We start from the raw sequence: 16,900 nt of genomic DNA, 5'->3' as shown, positions 1-16,900 counted from the left end.
CCCACCGCCGGCAGCCCTGGCCCCGCAGCTCCCTGCCGTACATTCGCCAGCTGCGTCTCCAGCTCCAGCACCTGCGCCATGTCCTGCTGGACCAGCCGCCTGTCCTCGGGCAGGTTCAAGTCCTCGCGCAGCATCGCGGCCACTGAGACCATGAACTGCAGGTAGGCGTCACGCACCTGGGCCGGGGGGCGGCAGGCTGCATCCCGGGATGGGGGAGGGGCGCAGGGCCGGTGGCGCCCCGGAACGTGAGCACCACAACCTGCCCGCACCCTCCAGGGTGGACTCCTGCGTGTGCACCCCCGGCCGGGCTGTCACTCCCGCCCCCCCCGAGCGAGCCTGCCCAGTGGGGCCGTGAGTGCCCAGGCCGGACGTGCCTGCCTCCCTGCACCCTGCATGCAGGCCCGGCTTGCTTAGAGGCCTCCCTCCTTTCCCCCCACCATATCTTCCCAACCTCCAGGGACAGGCCTGTCTGGGCATTTGAGCCAGAGGGTCAGGGATGGGGAAACCCAGAAGCTGCCTCTGTTGAGTCCTTGGCCCCTCATTCTGTGCCAGAGAGGGGGGCATGAGCCCTTTGGTCGTGCTCCCTCCTGCTGCTGCACCCTGGGGCTCCTGGCCTGCTTCTCCCTGCTTCAGCGACCCATCCCGGGACTCCCATCTTTGGCCACACCTACCCTGCCTCCCGGCTCTACCCATCCTTCAGGCCACGTCCTCCAGGAAGCCCCTGGGATGAATGCACACCCCCAGCCATTGCACACTCCTGTCCTCCCGCCTGCTCCTGTCCTTCTCTTTCCCCGTCCCTGACTGGTTCTGGTCCTGCCTGCTCCCCATCCCCGGGCCCCAGCGTGCCTCTGCTGCCTCCTTGCCTTTCTCCTCTCTTGCCTCTCAGCTCTGAGAGGTGGGGGTGGGAAGGCAGGGTGGGGGGCTCTCAGCTCTCAGGCCCAGTCCTGCCTCGGTGGTGGGTGCCACAGAGCAGCCCGGGGCTTCTGAGCTGGGCCCGGGGCGGGGATGGGCCTGCGGTGACAGCCGAGGAGGGGGCTCACGCCTGCGTCCCTGGACCCCTGCACCGGGCTGGACGCAGTGAAGGTGGTGAGGGGCAGCGGCCGGAGTGGAGACGAGCCCAGGGCTGTTGTGAGCTCGGCAGGCAGGCGAGGCCTCCACGTACCTTCCTGTTGCTGCCCTCGTTGAAGTAGTACTCGCGGGACGGCATCCCCAGGGTGGGCTGGTCGATCTGCAGGCAGGACGCCGTGAGCCTGCGCCCGGCAGCGCAGCAGCTCCCCTCTGCCCCCATGGGCCCTCGAGTGGCCGAGCCCCTCTCTGTGCATGACGGGCAGAGGCTTGAAGGGGAACAGTCGGGGGTGCCACGGCGGGGACAGGGGAGGTCCTGAGTGGCCTCACTGCCCACTTGGTCCTCCAACTGCCAACTGGCCTCTGAGGCCGACCCTGCCCCACCTGGAGGGACCACCAGTGACTCTGGCTTCCTGCCTGTGCCCTCGGGGCAGGCGTCCTGCTGTGGCGCCACAGGCCTCCGCCGACCTCCTGAGAGCCAGGTCCAGCCCCCTCGGACCCCCATGGCCAGGCCCAGGCCTCCCCGAGACACCAGGCTCGGGCCAGGGGCCGGGTGGGTCAGCGGCCGTCCCTGAACCCCTGACGTGGACACGCATAGGAGCCCAGAGCCTGGGCCCCAGGGACTCCCCGCCCCCCCCCCCAGGCCACCCCCCAGGGCCCCTGGCCGCCCGCCCGGCGCGGCGCTCACGTAGATGATGTGGCGGCTGGAGTTCTGGTCGTCGTTCCAGATGAAGAGGTCGATGAGGACGCGCTTGTTGAACTGGCTGTTCATCATGGCCAGCTGCTGCTCGAGCTCCCACCTGGGGCCTGGGGAGGAACGTCCCCGCTGGGGCTCCGGGGTCCCTCAGCCAGCCCCTGGGCTGGACAAGGGGGGCTCAGAGGACCCCAGCAGACATGGGTGCCTTCCCACAGGAGATACCCGGGCCTTAGGAGCAGGCTGGGTGTCCAGTGCAGCTTGGGGCCCCCTTCCCAGTACGAGAAGGCCGGGAGGGTGAGAGTGGGGTGTGGGCTCAGAGCAGGGGGCTTGGGGCCCGAGTCGGGGAGACAGAGCCTCCCTGCAGAGCTGAAGAGGCCCGGCCCAGGCAGCCCCGTCCCCAGAGGCACACGTGTCCCCCCAGGGCTTGAACCCAGGACTCCGCAGTTGGCCTCTTGGGGCTCTCGAGAGAGGGCAGCAGCTGGTGCAGTGGCTGGAGCCAGGAGGGCAAGCCCTGCAGGGCCCCGAGGCCAGTCCCCACACCGAGGGCCTCAGTGGACCCTGGCCTTACCTTCTGTCTCGTTCCACTTGTCCATGGTCACCGGCCACCCTCCCACCTCTTGTAGGATGTCCAGCAGGGGTTGGGAGTCCCGTTTCTCTATCAGACCTGGAAGAGAGGGCGCGACCTCACCTGGAGCCAGGTGTGCGGACACACTGTCACACACTCCCTTGGGGACGTGAGCACGGCCCACACAGGCCCCCACCCTCTGCGGCCCAAGACAGAGGCTGGACATGGGCCTGGCAGGAGGCTCCAGTTGTGGCTCAAAGTCCACCGAGAGGGAGCTCAGGAAAGCAGTTAGCAGGGCAGGCAGTCAGGGAAACTGAGGAGAAGGAAAAGCTCGAAGCCCCACACCCCGTGTCCGCAGCGAGGGGCAGCAGACAGACCAGGAGGGCAGGAGAACTGAGGCTGGTCATGTTGGGTGGGGACGCGGAGGACACCTGGAGCGTGTCGGCCAAACCAGGTGATCTGACCTTCAGTTTTGATGGGGAGGAGAGGAGGTGTGCTCCCCCCATAAAGCTGGGGTCCCAAAGAGTCCCGCTCTCGGGGTCCTAGTCACAAGCCCCGCCCCCAGGAGCCCCTGGAGATCTGCTCGTCCCCAGGTGGAGGGCTGAACAGGGCTCCAGACTGGGGACCCCGAGTGTCTAGACGAGGAGATGTCAATCTTTTTAACAGGTACCCAAACACCAACAGTTACCCCCAAAACACATGGGTTTCTGGGTTCCCCAGTGGGTTCCGGGGTGACCTCCTGCCCGACAGAGTGTGGCCTGGGGCAAGCGTGGATGTGCACCCCAGGGAGCCTGGAGCCAGTGCCCCGGCAGGGACAGACACCCCAATATGAGACCTGAGCAGCCCCCCACTCTCACACTGCCATGCTGCAGGGCATGCTGGGGGGGCTGTTTCGGTTTCCCTGAGGCTGCCGGGGATCCTGACTCTCGTCAGGGGTTCTGGGGGCTCTGGGTGTCCTGGGGCTGCCACCGGGGCTCCTGGGGCTGGACTGGGCTCTCGCGGGCAGCCACCCCCCGCCGCGGCCCACGCTCACTCTCGTTCATGCAGGAGCGGTACAGCAGCTTGGCCTTCTGCACGGCCGGCCGGTCCTCAGTGGTGGTGTTCTCCAGCACCGCTGCGGGCAGAGGTGACGCTGCGCTTGACAGAGGCCGTGCTGGCCGGGCTCTGTCCTCCGCGCGCCCTGCCAGTCCGCCGGATGGAAGAGGAGGTGGCGTCCGGGGGCTGCCAGGCGTACCCCGCCAGGGCAAGACCCTGGCCCCCCGCCGGCCGCAGTGCCCCACCTTTGAGGATGACCTCCAGCTCGTCCCGAAGGATGTCGAAGACGCTGTAGCGGGAGTTGGTCTCGGGGATCACGTGGCGGCGCAGCCAGCCCCCGCAGGCGTACTGGTAGAAGTCGTCGCAGGGCTCCTGGGATGGGTCCATGTTCTGGAGGATTCTGGCGGCTGCTCGTTGGGGCGGGGGTGGGGTGAGGAGGAAAAGGGGCTCAGGGTGACAGCCTGTCCCTTGTCCTGAGATGCTGTCCTGTCCCCAGGGGGCGGACTGTTGTCTGTCATCCCTGCTGTATGTCCTTGGGAGAGTGAAGCGCCTTCTCTGAGCCCCAGCAGGGTTGGATGCTGGGGGAGCCACCCGATCTGGATTTGAGGTCGAGCATCAGCTCCTATTAGCCACACGGCCTTGAGCCCCTGGGGCCTCTCCCAGTTCCCGTTTCCTTGTCTGTAGATGGGGGGCGGCATTGGCTGTCCCCCCTTGCTGCACGGCCCCTATGCGCTGGCGCTCGCTCCGGCTGGGGTCAGGGTCTTTGGGGCGAGCTCTGCCCCGGCTGCACAGCTTTGTGGTCAGCGGTGGGTCCCGTGGTGGGGGTGCGGCTCGTGCTGCCATGCGTGGGGGCTTTGCCCCAGGAGTGGGCAGTGGGCAGGGCCGGCAGGGCCCTGGGGTGGCCCCGCCCTGCACGGCCCTGGGATGGCCCCGCCCTGCACGGCCCTGGGGTGGCCCCGCCCTGCACGGCCCTGAGTCGCCCTGGAGGCTGGGCCTTTGCAGAAAGTGTCACCCCGGGCTCTGTGCCCCAACATTTCTGAGGGGTTGTCCCTAGCGGTGCTGCACACCATTTTCACTCGTTTTGTCACCTGCAAATAGCAGCACAGGGCCCCCAGCTTCAAGACAAATTACGAAGGAAAACTTAAAATCAAGAGGGCTGGGGTGGGTGGGGGTGTGGCTGCGGGGCGCAGGGGTGTCCTGACTGGGCTGCTTTCGTGGGGCACCATGGGGAGGGGCAGGGGCTAGGAACACTTCCTGCTTCCCAGGGTGGGGTTTCTCCTCTCCTCTCCTCCCACTCTCCTCCTCCCCCTCCCTCCTTCTTCCCCCCTTCCCTCCCCCCCCCAACCCCGCTGAGCTCTCCGGGTGGTCTCCTCGGCCTGGGGCCAGAGGCGTGCCAGCTGGGAGCAGGGCCATGGGAGAATTTGAGGGCGGGGGTGGGGCCTTCACCTGCGATCACGCAGCCGGGGCTGGTGCAGACCTCTTTCCCGGGTACTGCCACGTCTGTGGGCAAGGGGCAGCGTGAGCACCGGGAGAGGCCGAGCAGGCGGGCAGGGCAGCCTGCACCCCAGCCATGGAGCCCAGCCCCGATCCCCCGAGATGGACCCAGCCTGGGGCCTGAATTGTGGGGGGCCTTATCCCTGCTTGACCCCCGTAGACCTCTGTGGCCCGTCACACCATCTGCCTCGCTGACCCTCCTCTCCCAGCCCCCAGCCCCCAGTGCCAAGGTGGGTCTTTCCACCCACCCTTGGCTCTGCCGCCTCCCTCTCATACCCACCTACCACCCCCCTAACCCCCAACCCCCACACCAGTGCCCCCAGGGAGCCGCCCCTGGGCCCTGCCCCACCCTTCGCCCTGCACAGCCTGTTGCACTGACTGCCCAGTTATGTTGCATTAACTGCCCTACCCCAGGCCTGGGACCCAGTAGGTGCTGGGGGCGAAGGGGGTCCTGCCACTGTCCTCTCTGCCCTAGGGGGACCCTGGGTGATGGAGCGCACGGCCCTCCAGCCCACGGTGCTGCGGGACCGCCTGGGAGGGCTCCCTGCCCCTCCACGAAGCCCCCTGCCCCACGGGAGGCCCCGTGTCCAAGCCCACGTGCTTCAGACCACGTTTGGGTGGGGAAGGCAGGGCTACCTCGGGGTTTTCGTTTTACAGTGGTCCTCTCTTCCTTTGAGAAACAAGGCAGAATAGTAAAGAGTGGCCGCTGCTTCCCTGAAGAGAGAGAGAAGGCTCTGCTTGCTGCCGCCCTCCAGCCCCAGCTCCTTGGGGCCCGCTTGGGACAGCACCAGCCTCTGCCTCCAGGACTGGGATCACAGGGTGCCCGGGGCTCCCTGCTGGGTGGGGTGTGCAGCGGGGGCCCCCTGGCCTCGGGCACAGCCCCTGCCTGCCCTTCCCACGGGCCAGACCTGCCCCCTCACCCCCCTCCACCTCAGCTCCGCCTATGCGCCGGGGCTTAGAAGGCTCTGGAAGTGGAAACTCTTTCCCCCAAAGGAGCCCCGTCTGATTTAGTGGGGAAGGCGCCCGGTGGAGGGAGTCACGCGGCCCCGCCGGGTCGCCCAGCCAAGCCCCTCCACCCTCGCGTCCGAAGACGGTGCACAGTCGCCCACCCTGTCCCTCCGGCTACTCCCAGGAGGGGATGCCGGACCCACTGCTGGAGTTCTGGGTGGGCTGCCAGCTCCGTCGGGCGTGGGGAAGGAGGGACCAGAAAGAGGGAAGGGGAGGCCCCAGGCCTGGCCAGGCCCCTTCGGACCTGTGCAGCTGAGCCCTGGAGGGACGGAGGGAGGCGGGGGCAAGTCCAGGGCCGGGTGGGGGCCTGGCTCAGCTCTGGGTGCACAGACCGCGGGGGTGGGGGGACGACGGAGCGCGTGGCTGAGGGAGGGGTGCTCTCTCCTTCCACCCGGGTTTTCATCCATCAGCCCCACACCATTGGGAGCATCAGGCGTGAGCCACCCATCTGCTGATGCAGACACGCAAGGTGCAGCCCCTGCTGGGTGCATTGCCGCCAGGCTGCACTGTGGGAGAAGTCCGGCCTCGCGGGCAGAGGCAGCAGTGGAGCGGTGAGAGGCCAGAGCCCCCTGCAGATGGGCGAGAGCAGCGTCTTCCGTCCAGCAAAACGGGAGAGTGAGATGGAGACTGGACACGTGTAGGAGCTGTTAGAAGAGCCACCCGAGAGCTGAGGGTGGGCAGAAGCCCAGTGGACCGAATTTCAGAAAGGGATGCGCCTTCCCTGGAGAGACACCAGGGGCTGTGGGGAGGGGGCAGGGCTGCCCTGGAGGGGGCTTATAAAAAGAGGACACACTTAAAAAAAAAATTGCTTTTGTTGTTGTTTTTGGGTGAACTTTTGCTTTTTATGATTACTTTTTAACTTTCTTTTCTGTTTTTGTTCTTGGATGAATTTTACCAAGCCTTTTGCACCTGTGCATGGGCTGGTTTGAGGGCTCTAAGGAGCCAGCCTCAGGTGTCTGAGCCCATCAGCTCGGCAGATGTGCCCAAGGCCAGGGCAGGGCAGGAGAGCTCAGAAAGGCTGGAAAATGTCACCCATGGCCCAAAGAAGTGGACTCAGATAACCTGGGTGTCAGAATTAGCAAACTAGGTCCTTACAATAACTATGATAAGTAAGTTAAAGGGTCTTGTAGAAAAAGTGCAAGACATATAGCAATAGGGTGAATTTCATCTGAGAAGAGGAACTATGAAAAAGAACTAAGTGGAAAGGAAATAAAAGTGATGAGGAATTTGCTCAGTGGGTATTATGGGTTGACCTGCATCCCCCAAAAGATATATTTAAGTCCTGACCCCAGTTATGTGAGTGTGACCTACTTGGAAAGCAGATTATCTCCAAGAGTTAATCAAGACGAGGTCAAATTGGATTCATGTGGGTCCTAATCCTATATGACTGGAGTCCTTATAGGAAGAGGAGACGTGGGGGGTGGGGGGGTAGGGGGGTGGACGGAGGTGGCCGTGTGATGGGGGTAAGTGAGGGCACAAGCCAGGGCGTGTCATGGCCGTGCCGTCACCATCAGGACCCCCGAGGGGGTGCGGACCTGCCGACCCGGTGATTTTGGACTTCGAGCCCCCAGACCTGTGAGACATTCAAATTCCACTGTTTTAAGCCCCGGCCTGTGGTACTTCGTTACTGCAGTCCCAGGAAACTAAGACAACAGGTGGAGCAGCAGACCAAGTGCCGCAAAAGAACGAATCAGCAAACACGGAGGCAGGCCACTATAAATGTTCCAAACTGAGCACAAAGGAAAAAGCATGAAAAAACTGAACACAGGAGAATATCTACAAAAACCTAGATATAATATCCTAGGTAATGGTGAGAAGCTGGGCACGTTCCCGCTAAGGCTGGAAACAAGGCAAGGATGCCCTCTCTTACTGCTTCTTTTCAACACGTACATACTGGAAATCCTAGCTGTTGCCATAAGACAAGAGAAGGAAATAAAAGGTATACAGACTGGAAAGGAAGAAATAAAATTGTGTCTATTCACAGATGATATGATCACTTTTGTAGAAAACCCCAAAGAATTGATCGATAAAACTCCTGAAAGTAATAAGTTGAGTATTGCAGTGTCCAAGAATAAAAGGTTAATAAAAGTCAACCCTTTCCCCATATACCAGCAACAAATGATTTGAATTTGAAAATTTTAAAAATATCATTTTAATATCACCTAAAAAATGGAAAAAGGTATAAAGCTAGCAAAATACATACAGGACTTATAGGTAAAAAACTACCAAATTCTGGTGAAAAAAAAAGCAACGATCTAAATAAATGGAGAGATATTCCGTGTTCATGGATTGTAAGACTCAACATTAAGATATCATTTGTTCCCAACTTGATGTGTAGATTCGGTGCAATTCCAATTAAAATCCCAGCAAGCTATTTTGCGTATATTGACAAAAAGATTCTAAGGTTTGTATAGAAAGACAAGTGATCTGGAACAGCCAGTACAATGCTGGTGAAGATGAGAGTTGAGTACTTTACACTACTTGATTTTGAGACTTACTATAAGACCATGAGTAATCAACACAGTGTGACAGTGGTGAAAGGAAAGACGCAAAGATCAGACAGAAAAGGAAGTTCAGAAAGACGTCTGCACAAATACAGTCAACTGATCTTTGACAAAGAGGCAAAGACAATTCAATGGAGAAAGGCTGGGTTTTTACCAAATGGTGCTCAAACACTTGGATGTCCAAACGCATGCAAGAATGAGCCTAGACACAAAAACGGACTCAAAATTACACAAAACTCTTTGAAGAAAACATAGGAGAAAATCTATATGAACTTGGATTTGGCAATAAATTTTTAAATACAACACAAATAGCATGATCCACAAAGGAAAAAAAGTGGTGTTGGACTTCATTAAAATGAAAATTTCTGCTCTGTGAAGGACACTAAGAGAATGAAATGACAAACCAAAGACTGGAAGGAAATAACTGCAAAACATGTATCTGATAAAATATCTGTGCTCAAAATATGGCAGAGTACTCTTAAGACTCAATAAAAAGGAAACAAACAGCCTGATTACAAAATGGGAAAGAGATCTGAACAGACACCTCACCCAGAATCATGCAAATTTGGAAAATAATCATATGAAAAGATGCTCAACATCATTTGTCATTGGGAAATTGCAAATTAAAACAAAAATGAGATACCACTGCACACCTATTAGAATGGCTGAAAAACAAAAAACTGGCAACCAAAACAGCAAAAATCAAAGCCGACAACACAGATTTCTGGCGGAGATAAAGGAACTCTCATTTATTGCTGGTGGGAATACAAAATGTACAGTCGCATCGGAAGACAGTTTGGCAGAACTTACAATGCAAAACATAATCTCACTATTTGACCCAAAGCTCATGCTTTCCAGCATTTAACCAACTGATTTGAACACTTATGTACGCACCAAAAAAACCCCACAAAAAACCATGCATGTGAATGTTTATAGTAGAGCTTTCTTCATCACATGACCAAAAACTGGAAGCAAATAAGATGTCCTTCAATGGATGAATGGCTGCATAAACTGTTTCACATCATACAACAGAACACTATAATCAATAGAGAGAAATGAGTTATCAAGCCATTAAAATGCATGAATAAATCTTAAATGCATATTGCTAAGTGAATGAAGCCTGCCAAAAAGTTACATGTGGTGTGATGCTAATTTTATATGACATTCTGGAAAAGGCAAAACTATAGAGATATAGAAAAATCTATGGCTGCTGGGAATTCGTGTGTGTGTGTGTGTGTGTGTGTGTTTGAATAGGTGAAGCACAGTGGATTTTAGGATGATGAAACTATTCTGTATGATATGGTAATAGTGAATACAAGATATCAAGCATTTGTCAAAACCCATAGAGCTTTACAGCACAAAGAATAAGCCTTAATGTATGCAAATAAAAAAAATCATTTCGGAGGACGAGGTATCCCAGGATGGAATGCAGAATGTGACAAAAGAACCTAAATGTATTACAAATGTATGAAAGAACCTCGGTGAGGTGGGCAGGGAATAAAATGCTGACCCAAGTAGCTGGATGTGGCTGTACTATAAGAGGACGTAGGCGTAAGCACGGTACTCTGTTTGATAAAGCTGTTCGCACTGGGGATACAGGTTAAGAATTCCGCAACCACTAGGAACAATGAAATAAATGGACAGGAGATGGTGGGAGCCGGTTTCTCAGTGTTGAAGTGGGAGGTTAGGGATAAGCAAGGGGAGGAGGCTAGAATGATCCATGGGGTGATGAATTAGAGTTGGAGACACTGATGTGAACTCCTGTGTAGCTTAACATAGATAGAGCAGCTCCACAGAGAAACGCTCAGAGACGTGCGTGCGTCTAGGGGTTGGTGCGCATGCACAGGTCTCCTGGCGTGCATAGAAACGCTTACAGACGCACATGCGTCTAGGGGTTGGTGCGCATGCACAGGTCTCCTGGCGTGCATAGAAACGCTTACAGACGCACATGCGTCTAGGGGTTGGTGCGCATGCACAGGTCTCCTGGCGTGCATAGAAACGCTCAGAGACGTGCGTGCGTCTAGGGGTTGGTGCGCATGCACAGGTCTCCTGGCGTGCATAGAAACGCTTACAGACGCGTGCGTCTAGGGGTTGGTGCGCATGCACAGGTCTCCTGGCGTGCATAGAAACGCTTACAGACGCGTGCGTCTAGGGGTTGGTGCGCATGCACAGGTCTCCTGGCGTGCATAGAAACGCTTACAGACGTGCGTGCGTCTAGGGGTTGGTGCGCATGCACAGGTCTCCTGGCATGCATAGAAACGCTTACAGACGCGTGTGCGTCTAGGGGTTGGTGCGCATGCACAGGTCTCCTGGCGTGCATAGAAACGCTTACAGACGCGTGCGTCTAGGGGTTGGTGCGCATGCACAGGTCTCCTGGCGTGCATAGAAACGCTTACAGACGTGCGTGCGTCTAGGGGTTGGTGCGCATGCACAGGTCTCCTGGTGTGGACAGGGCCTAGAAACAGTGACACTTCAGTCACAGTGAGCGTACCGGCACAAAGATCCTTTTTTTATACCATTCTCCAACAGATGTAACCAAGACTCCTTGTAGAAAAGACCAATTCCAGGATTGTGGCAGGAAACATACAGTTGGGCCTGGTATATGTTGTAGCACAAGAAAATAAGGAAGGGTTTGGAAAAACAACCCTCAGTGATGGGTATGTATAAGGGATACACAAGCCAAGAGTTGAAACACTTTGAGTAATAAAATAAAATACTATTAGTTTATAACCCAAAATATAAAATAAATACATCTACTCCTTAGTGATAAAAATAAATGTGTGTTTGGGGAGGGGGGGAAGACAAATGCCTCATGCAGAAGAGCTCCCAAGAGTTTATATAAATCCTCCTCTCTAAGGGAGCGTTGGTAACCCCCCCTCCTTATGTGTTGACTGCACACAGCGACTTCCTTCCAGAGAGGTGAGGAGAGAAAAGAGGAGAAACTACAGTGGCAAGCACTGCTTCAAGATGAGTGATCCAGGGATCCAGGTCAACATCAACAGTGCCACGTCATGTTGGTTCTACGTGCCCTTGGTGTGACATGATGAGGCCATCACTCTCATCATGACAAAAACATGGGACAAATCCCAAGTGAATGCTGAGAATGAAGAGTTTGGATAATGGCTCCTTCATGCTCGCTCCCTCTTCTGTTGCCTCCATAACATTTCCGACAGTGCGTACCACAGCTGCTTGTTGGAAGAAATTACCGAGGAAAATTTATCATATGCAGCAGCTCAACAGTTGCTCTAAGACGCAGTGGGCTCTCAAGGCAGCATTTCCAGTACTGAGATGGATGAGGTCATCGTTTTGTCCATGGCATTGCCCCTCGACTTGTATGAAGTCAGTAATTATCCTAAGAAACCTGTGAGGTTAGGACAGTGGAGTCATAAACCCAAGGCCACACAACCGGCAAGTGGCAGAATTTGGAGTTCCAACCTCCATTCTCATTCAAAATATTTGTTCTGTGTAAGATAAAAAGCCAAAGAGCAAGACTGCTTTGACACAAAAGCTGATTTGAAATGAAGACTGACGTACTATAATGCTCAAATACAAACAAAAGGAAACAGAAGGATGCTTTTCTCCTGAATACATGGCCTTTTCCTCCTTCACGAGTCCAGAAGGCAGTAGCTTTCTTTAAATACGCAGCTGACAGGTTATCTTTCTTTTTCTTTTATTGACTTGAATAACTTTTGTGAAATGCTACTTATTTTCACTTAGACTTTCTATTCTTTAAAAATAAATTTTGGGAGCCACTGGGACAGCAGTTTTAGGGTGCGAGGGACCTGAGAGGGTCTTCTGCACCATATGGGGAGGTCCTGGATGAAAAAGCTGAGGAATTGGGACGCAGAGAACAGGGCGAGTGAGATTGGTCGTGACTCCACTGGGGACTAGAGGCTGTGCCCAGGAAAGTGCCTGCCCCCCCAGCTACCTCGGAGATGAGCCCCCTCGGCTCCACAGACCAGGACTTACTGACAAACCAAGTGCAAATGGGGACCGTCAGTGCAAACCCAGACAAACACAAAGCCTTAGGTGACTGAAGGAAATCAACTTTCAAAATAAACTTATCAGGATAATCAAATGCCTTGAAACCAGCTACTATATCACATAAATTAGTCTTTAAATGTAAAGACGTCATAAGAGACAAGGAAGGACACTACATATTAATAAACGGAATAACTCACCAAGAAGAAACCAACATAAATATTTATGCTTCCAATGAAAGAGCTCCAAAGTACATGAGAGAGACACTGGCAAAACTGAAGGGAGCGATAGATGTTTCAACAATAATAGTAGGAGACTTCAGTACACCACTCTCCTCTATAGATAGAACAACCAGACAGAAGATCAACAAGGTAATAGAGAACTTAAACAATTTGATGAATGAATTAGATTTAACAGACATATATAGGTCGTTACACCCCAAACACAAAGATACATTCTTCTCTAGTGCCCATGGAACACACTCTAGAACAGATCATATGCTGAGGTTTTTGTGTTCCCAGTAATTTCAAAATCATTCAAAAATTATTCAAAGCACTCTCTCTGATCACAATGGAATGAAGCTGGAAGTCAATAACCACCGAAGAACCAGAGCTTTCACAAACATATGTAGAGTAAATAACACGCTCTTAAACAACCAGTGGGTCAAAGAAGAAATTGCTAGAGAAATTGGTAGCTATCTGGAAATGAATGAAAATGAGAATACAACATATTAGAACTTATGGGATGTAGCAAAGGCTGTGCTGAGAGGAAAATTGATTGCCCTAAATGCCTTTTATTAAAAAAAAGAAAAAGAAAAAATCAAGAACTTCACCACTCACCTGGAGTAACTTGAGAAAGTTCAGCAAATTAACCCCAAAGCAAATAGAAGAAGAAAAATAACAAAGTTTAAAGCAGCTAAATGAATGCAAGAACAAAAGAACAATCAAAATAGTAAATAAAACTATAACTTGGTTCTTGGAGAAAATCAGTAAAATTGATGGACCTGCTAGCTAGGCTGACAAAGGAAAAAAAAAAAAACAGAGAGAATGCAAATAAACAAAATCAGAAATGAGAGAGGGGATCATTACCATGGACCCTGAGGAAATAAAAAAAAATCATAAGATGATACTATGAACAACTATATGCCAACAAACTAGACAACTTAGATGAACAAACTCCTAGAAACACACGAAGAACCTACAGTGATTCAAGAAGAAATAAATAACAAAACAATCCCAAGTATAGAGATTCAATCAGACACCAAAATTTTCCTACAAAGAAAAGCCCAGGGCCAGATGGCTTCACAGGGGAGTTTTCTCAAGCATTCCAAAAAGAACTAATACCAATCTTGCTCAAACTCTTCCAAAAATCTAAGGAAAAAGGAACACTACCTAACCATTTTATGAAGCTAATATCACTCTAATACAAATTGGGTAAAGATGCTATAAGAAAGGAGAACTACTGGTCAATCTCTCTAATGAATATAGATGCAAAAATTCTCAACAAAATATTAGCAAATCTAATCCAATTACACATTAAAATAGTTATACACCACAAGAAGTGGGGTTTATACCAGGAATGCAAGGGTAATTCAACAGAAGAAAATCAATCAACATAACACAGCACATTAACAAATTGAAAGGGAAAAATCACATAATCATCTCAGTTGATGCTGAAAAAGCATTCGACAAGATTCAGCATCCTTTTTGATAATAAAAAAGTCAAAAGGTAGGAATTGAAGGAAACTTCTTCAATATGATAAAAAACATATATGTAAAACCCATAGCCAACATCATACTCAATGGAGACAGACTGAAAGCTTTCCCCCTAAGATCAGGAACAGGACAAGGATGCCCTCTGTCACCACTACTATTCAACATTGTAATAGAAGTTCTAGCTAGAGCAATCAGGCAGGAAAAAGAAATGAGACATCCAGATTGGAAAGGAAGAAGTAAAACTTTCATCATTTGCAGATGTCCTGATACTATACTTGGAAAATCCTGAGAAATCTATGACAAAGCTTCTTGAGCTAATAAACAAATTCAGCAAAGTGGTGGGATACAAGATTAATGAGCAAAAATCGTAATGTTTCTATACACTAGCAATGACCTAACTGAGGAGACAATTAGGGATAAACTTCCATTCAGAATAGCAACTAAAAGAATCAAGTATCTAGAAATAAACTTAAGCAGGGAAATAAAGGACTTGTACACAAAAAATGAGAAAACATTGCTAAGAGAAATCAAAGATCTAAATCAGTGGAAAAACATTTCCTGCTCATGCATAGGAAGGTTAAATGTAGTTAAGGTGCCAGTTCTATCCAAACCTATTTACAGATTCAATGTAATACCAATAAAAATTCCAACAACTGACTTTGAAGACTTGGAAAAGCTAGTTATCAAATTCATTTGGGAGGGAAAGAGAACTTGCATACCTAAAAATATCCTAAAAAAGAAGAACAAAGTGGGAAGTCTAAACACTTCCTGATTTTAAAGTATATTATAAAGCCACAGTGCTCAAAACAGCATGGTACTGGCACAAAGATAGAAGCATTGACCAATCAATCAAGATTGATCAAATCAAGAGAGCAGAGATAGACCACCAAATCCATGGTCAATTATCTTCAACAAGGCCCCCAAATCCACTGAACTGGGTCAGAATAGTCTTTTCAATAAACAAGTATCAGAGAACTGGATATCAATAGCCAAAATAATGAAAGTGGACACTTGCCTTACACCCTGTTTTAGTTTGCTAGCTGCTTGAACGCGATATACAAGAAACAGAATGGCTTTTAAAAAGGGGAATTTATTAAGTTGCATGTTTACAATTCTAAGGCAAGAAAAGATTCCAATTAAAGTGAGTCTATAAAAATGTTCAAATTAAGGCACCAACAAGAGGTTATCTTCACTCAAGAGAGGCTGATGAAGTTCATGGTTTCTCTCTCAACTGGAAAGGCACATGGTGAACACGGTGACATCCGCTAGCTTCCTCTCCAGGCTTCTTGTTTCATGAAGCTCCCCTGGGGATGTCTTCCTTCTTCATCTCCAAAGGTCTCTGGCTGTGCGGGCTCTCGTGGGTCTGTCTCGTGCCTCTCCTGGATCTGCTCTCTCCAAAATGCTTCCTCTCTTAAAGGATTTCAGTAAACTAATCAAGACCCATCTGGAATGGGTGGAGTCACATCTCCCTCTAAGACAATTTATACCCACCATTGGGCATGTCACATCTCCGTGGAGATAACTAAATAAGTTTTCAACCTGCAGTACTGAATAGGGATTAGAAGAAATGTCTCCCTCCACAGGATGGATCAGGATTAAAACATGGCTTTTCTGGGGTACATAATCCTCAAATCAGCACATACCATGTGCAAAAACTAACTCCAAGTGAATCAAAGACCTAAATATGAGCCAATACCATAAAATTCCTAGAAGAAAATATAAGGAAACATCTTTAAGGCCTAGTAATAGGAAGTAGCTTTGTAAACTTTACACTCAAAGCACAAGCAATGAAAGAAAAAATACATAAAGGGGAACTCCTCAATATCAAAACTTCTGTGCCCCCAAAAGGTAAAGAGGCAGCCAACTCAATGGGAGAAAATATTTGGAAATCACATATATGGATAAAGGCTTGATATCCTGTACACATAAAGAAATCAAACAACTCAGCATCAAAAGAACAAACAACCTAATTACGAATTGGGCTAAAGATATGAAGACATTTTTCCAAAGAGCAAATACACATGGCTTAAAAGCCCATGAAGAGATGCTAATTTTCTTTTTTTTAAATTATTTTATTTTATTTTTTTAAATACCAAAAAACACCAAGCAAACGCAAACATTCCTAATTTCGTTCTACATATATAATCAGTAATTCACAATATCATCACATAGTTGCATATTCATCATCATGATCATTTCTTGGAACATCTGCATCAATTCAGAAAAAGAAATAAAATTAAAACAGAAAAAAATTTATACATGCCATACCCCTTACCCCTCCCTTTCATTGATCACTAGCATTTCAAACTAAATTTATTTTAACATTTGTTCCCCCTATTACTTGAGATGCTTATTTTCATTAGCCGTAAGGGAAATGCAGCTCAGGATTTCAATGAGATACCACCTCACACCTATAAGAATGGCTGCTATTAAACAAACAGGAAACTACAAATGTGGGAGAGGATGTGGAGAAATTGGAATGCTCGTTCATTGCTGGTGGGAATGTATAGTGGTGCAGCCACTGTGGAAGACAGTTTGGTCATTCTTAGAAAACTAAATATTGAGTTGCCCGATGACCCAGCAATACCACTACTTGGTATATGCCCAGAGGAGTCGAGGGCAGTGACACAGATATTTGCACACCAATGTTCATAGCTGCAGTATTCACAATTGGCAAAAGTGGAAACAATCCAAGTGCCCATCAACAGACGAGTGGATAAACAAAATGTGATATATACACATGATGGAATATTATGCAGCAGTAAGACAAAATGATGTCCTGAAGCACAAGAAAAGATGGATGAGCCTTGAGGAGATAATGCTGAGTGAAATGTCA

At 50.8% G+C, this 16,900-nt stretch overlaps 1 protein-coding gene across 2 annotated transcripts in view; it reads right to left on the bottom strand.

The window, feature by feature from the left end:
- MMEL1 (membrane metalloendopeptidase like 1) overlaps positions 1-16,900 on the bottom strand; it is a 52,271-nt gene that overhangs the window by 13,665 nt on the left and 21,706 nt on the right. The window contains exons 3-10 of one of the 2 annotated variants that reach the window (XM_077151539.1): positions 5,493-5,570; positions 4,809-4,862; positions 3,608-3,769; positions 3,361-3,441; positions 2,331-2,426; positions 1,754-1,872; positions 1,163-1,228; positions 42-155 (exon numbers count right to left, since the gene is read on the bottom strand). In XM_077151539.1, coding sequence (XP_077007654.1) covers positions 42-155; positions 1,163-1,228; positions 1,754-1,872; positions 2,331-2,426; positions 3,361-3,441; positions 3,608-3,769; positions 4,809-4,862; positions 5,493-5,570 — 770 coding nt within the window. Of the gene's footprint in view, positions 1-41; positions 177-1,162; positions 1,229-1,753; positions 1,873-2,330; positions 2,427-3,360; positions 3,442-3,607; positions 3,770-4,808; positions 4,863-5,492; positions 5,571-16,900 lie in introns of both variants that reach the window. The other variant, XM_077151538.1, reaches the window with a different exon arrangement.

This window comes from Tamandua tetradactyla, chromosome 2 (assembly GCF_023851605.1).
Source record: "Tamandua tetradactyla isolate mTamTet1 chromosome 2, mTamTet1.pri, whole genome shotgun sequence".
In the NCBI taxonomy this organism is placed as follows: domain Eukaryota; kingdom Metazoa; phylum Chordata; class Mammalia; order Pilosa; family Myrmecophagidae; genus Tamandua; species Tamandua tetradactyla.
Note: the sequence above shows the minus strand (reverse complement) of the source record. Positions and strands in the feature narration are given on the sequence as shown.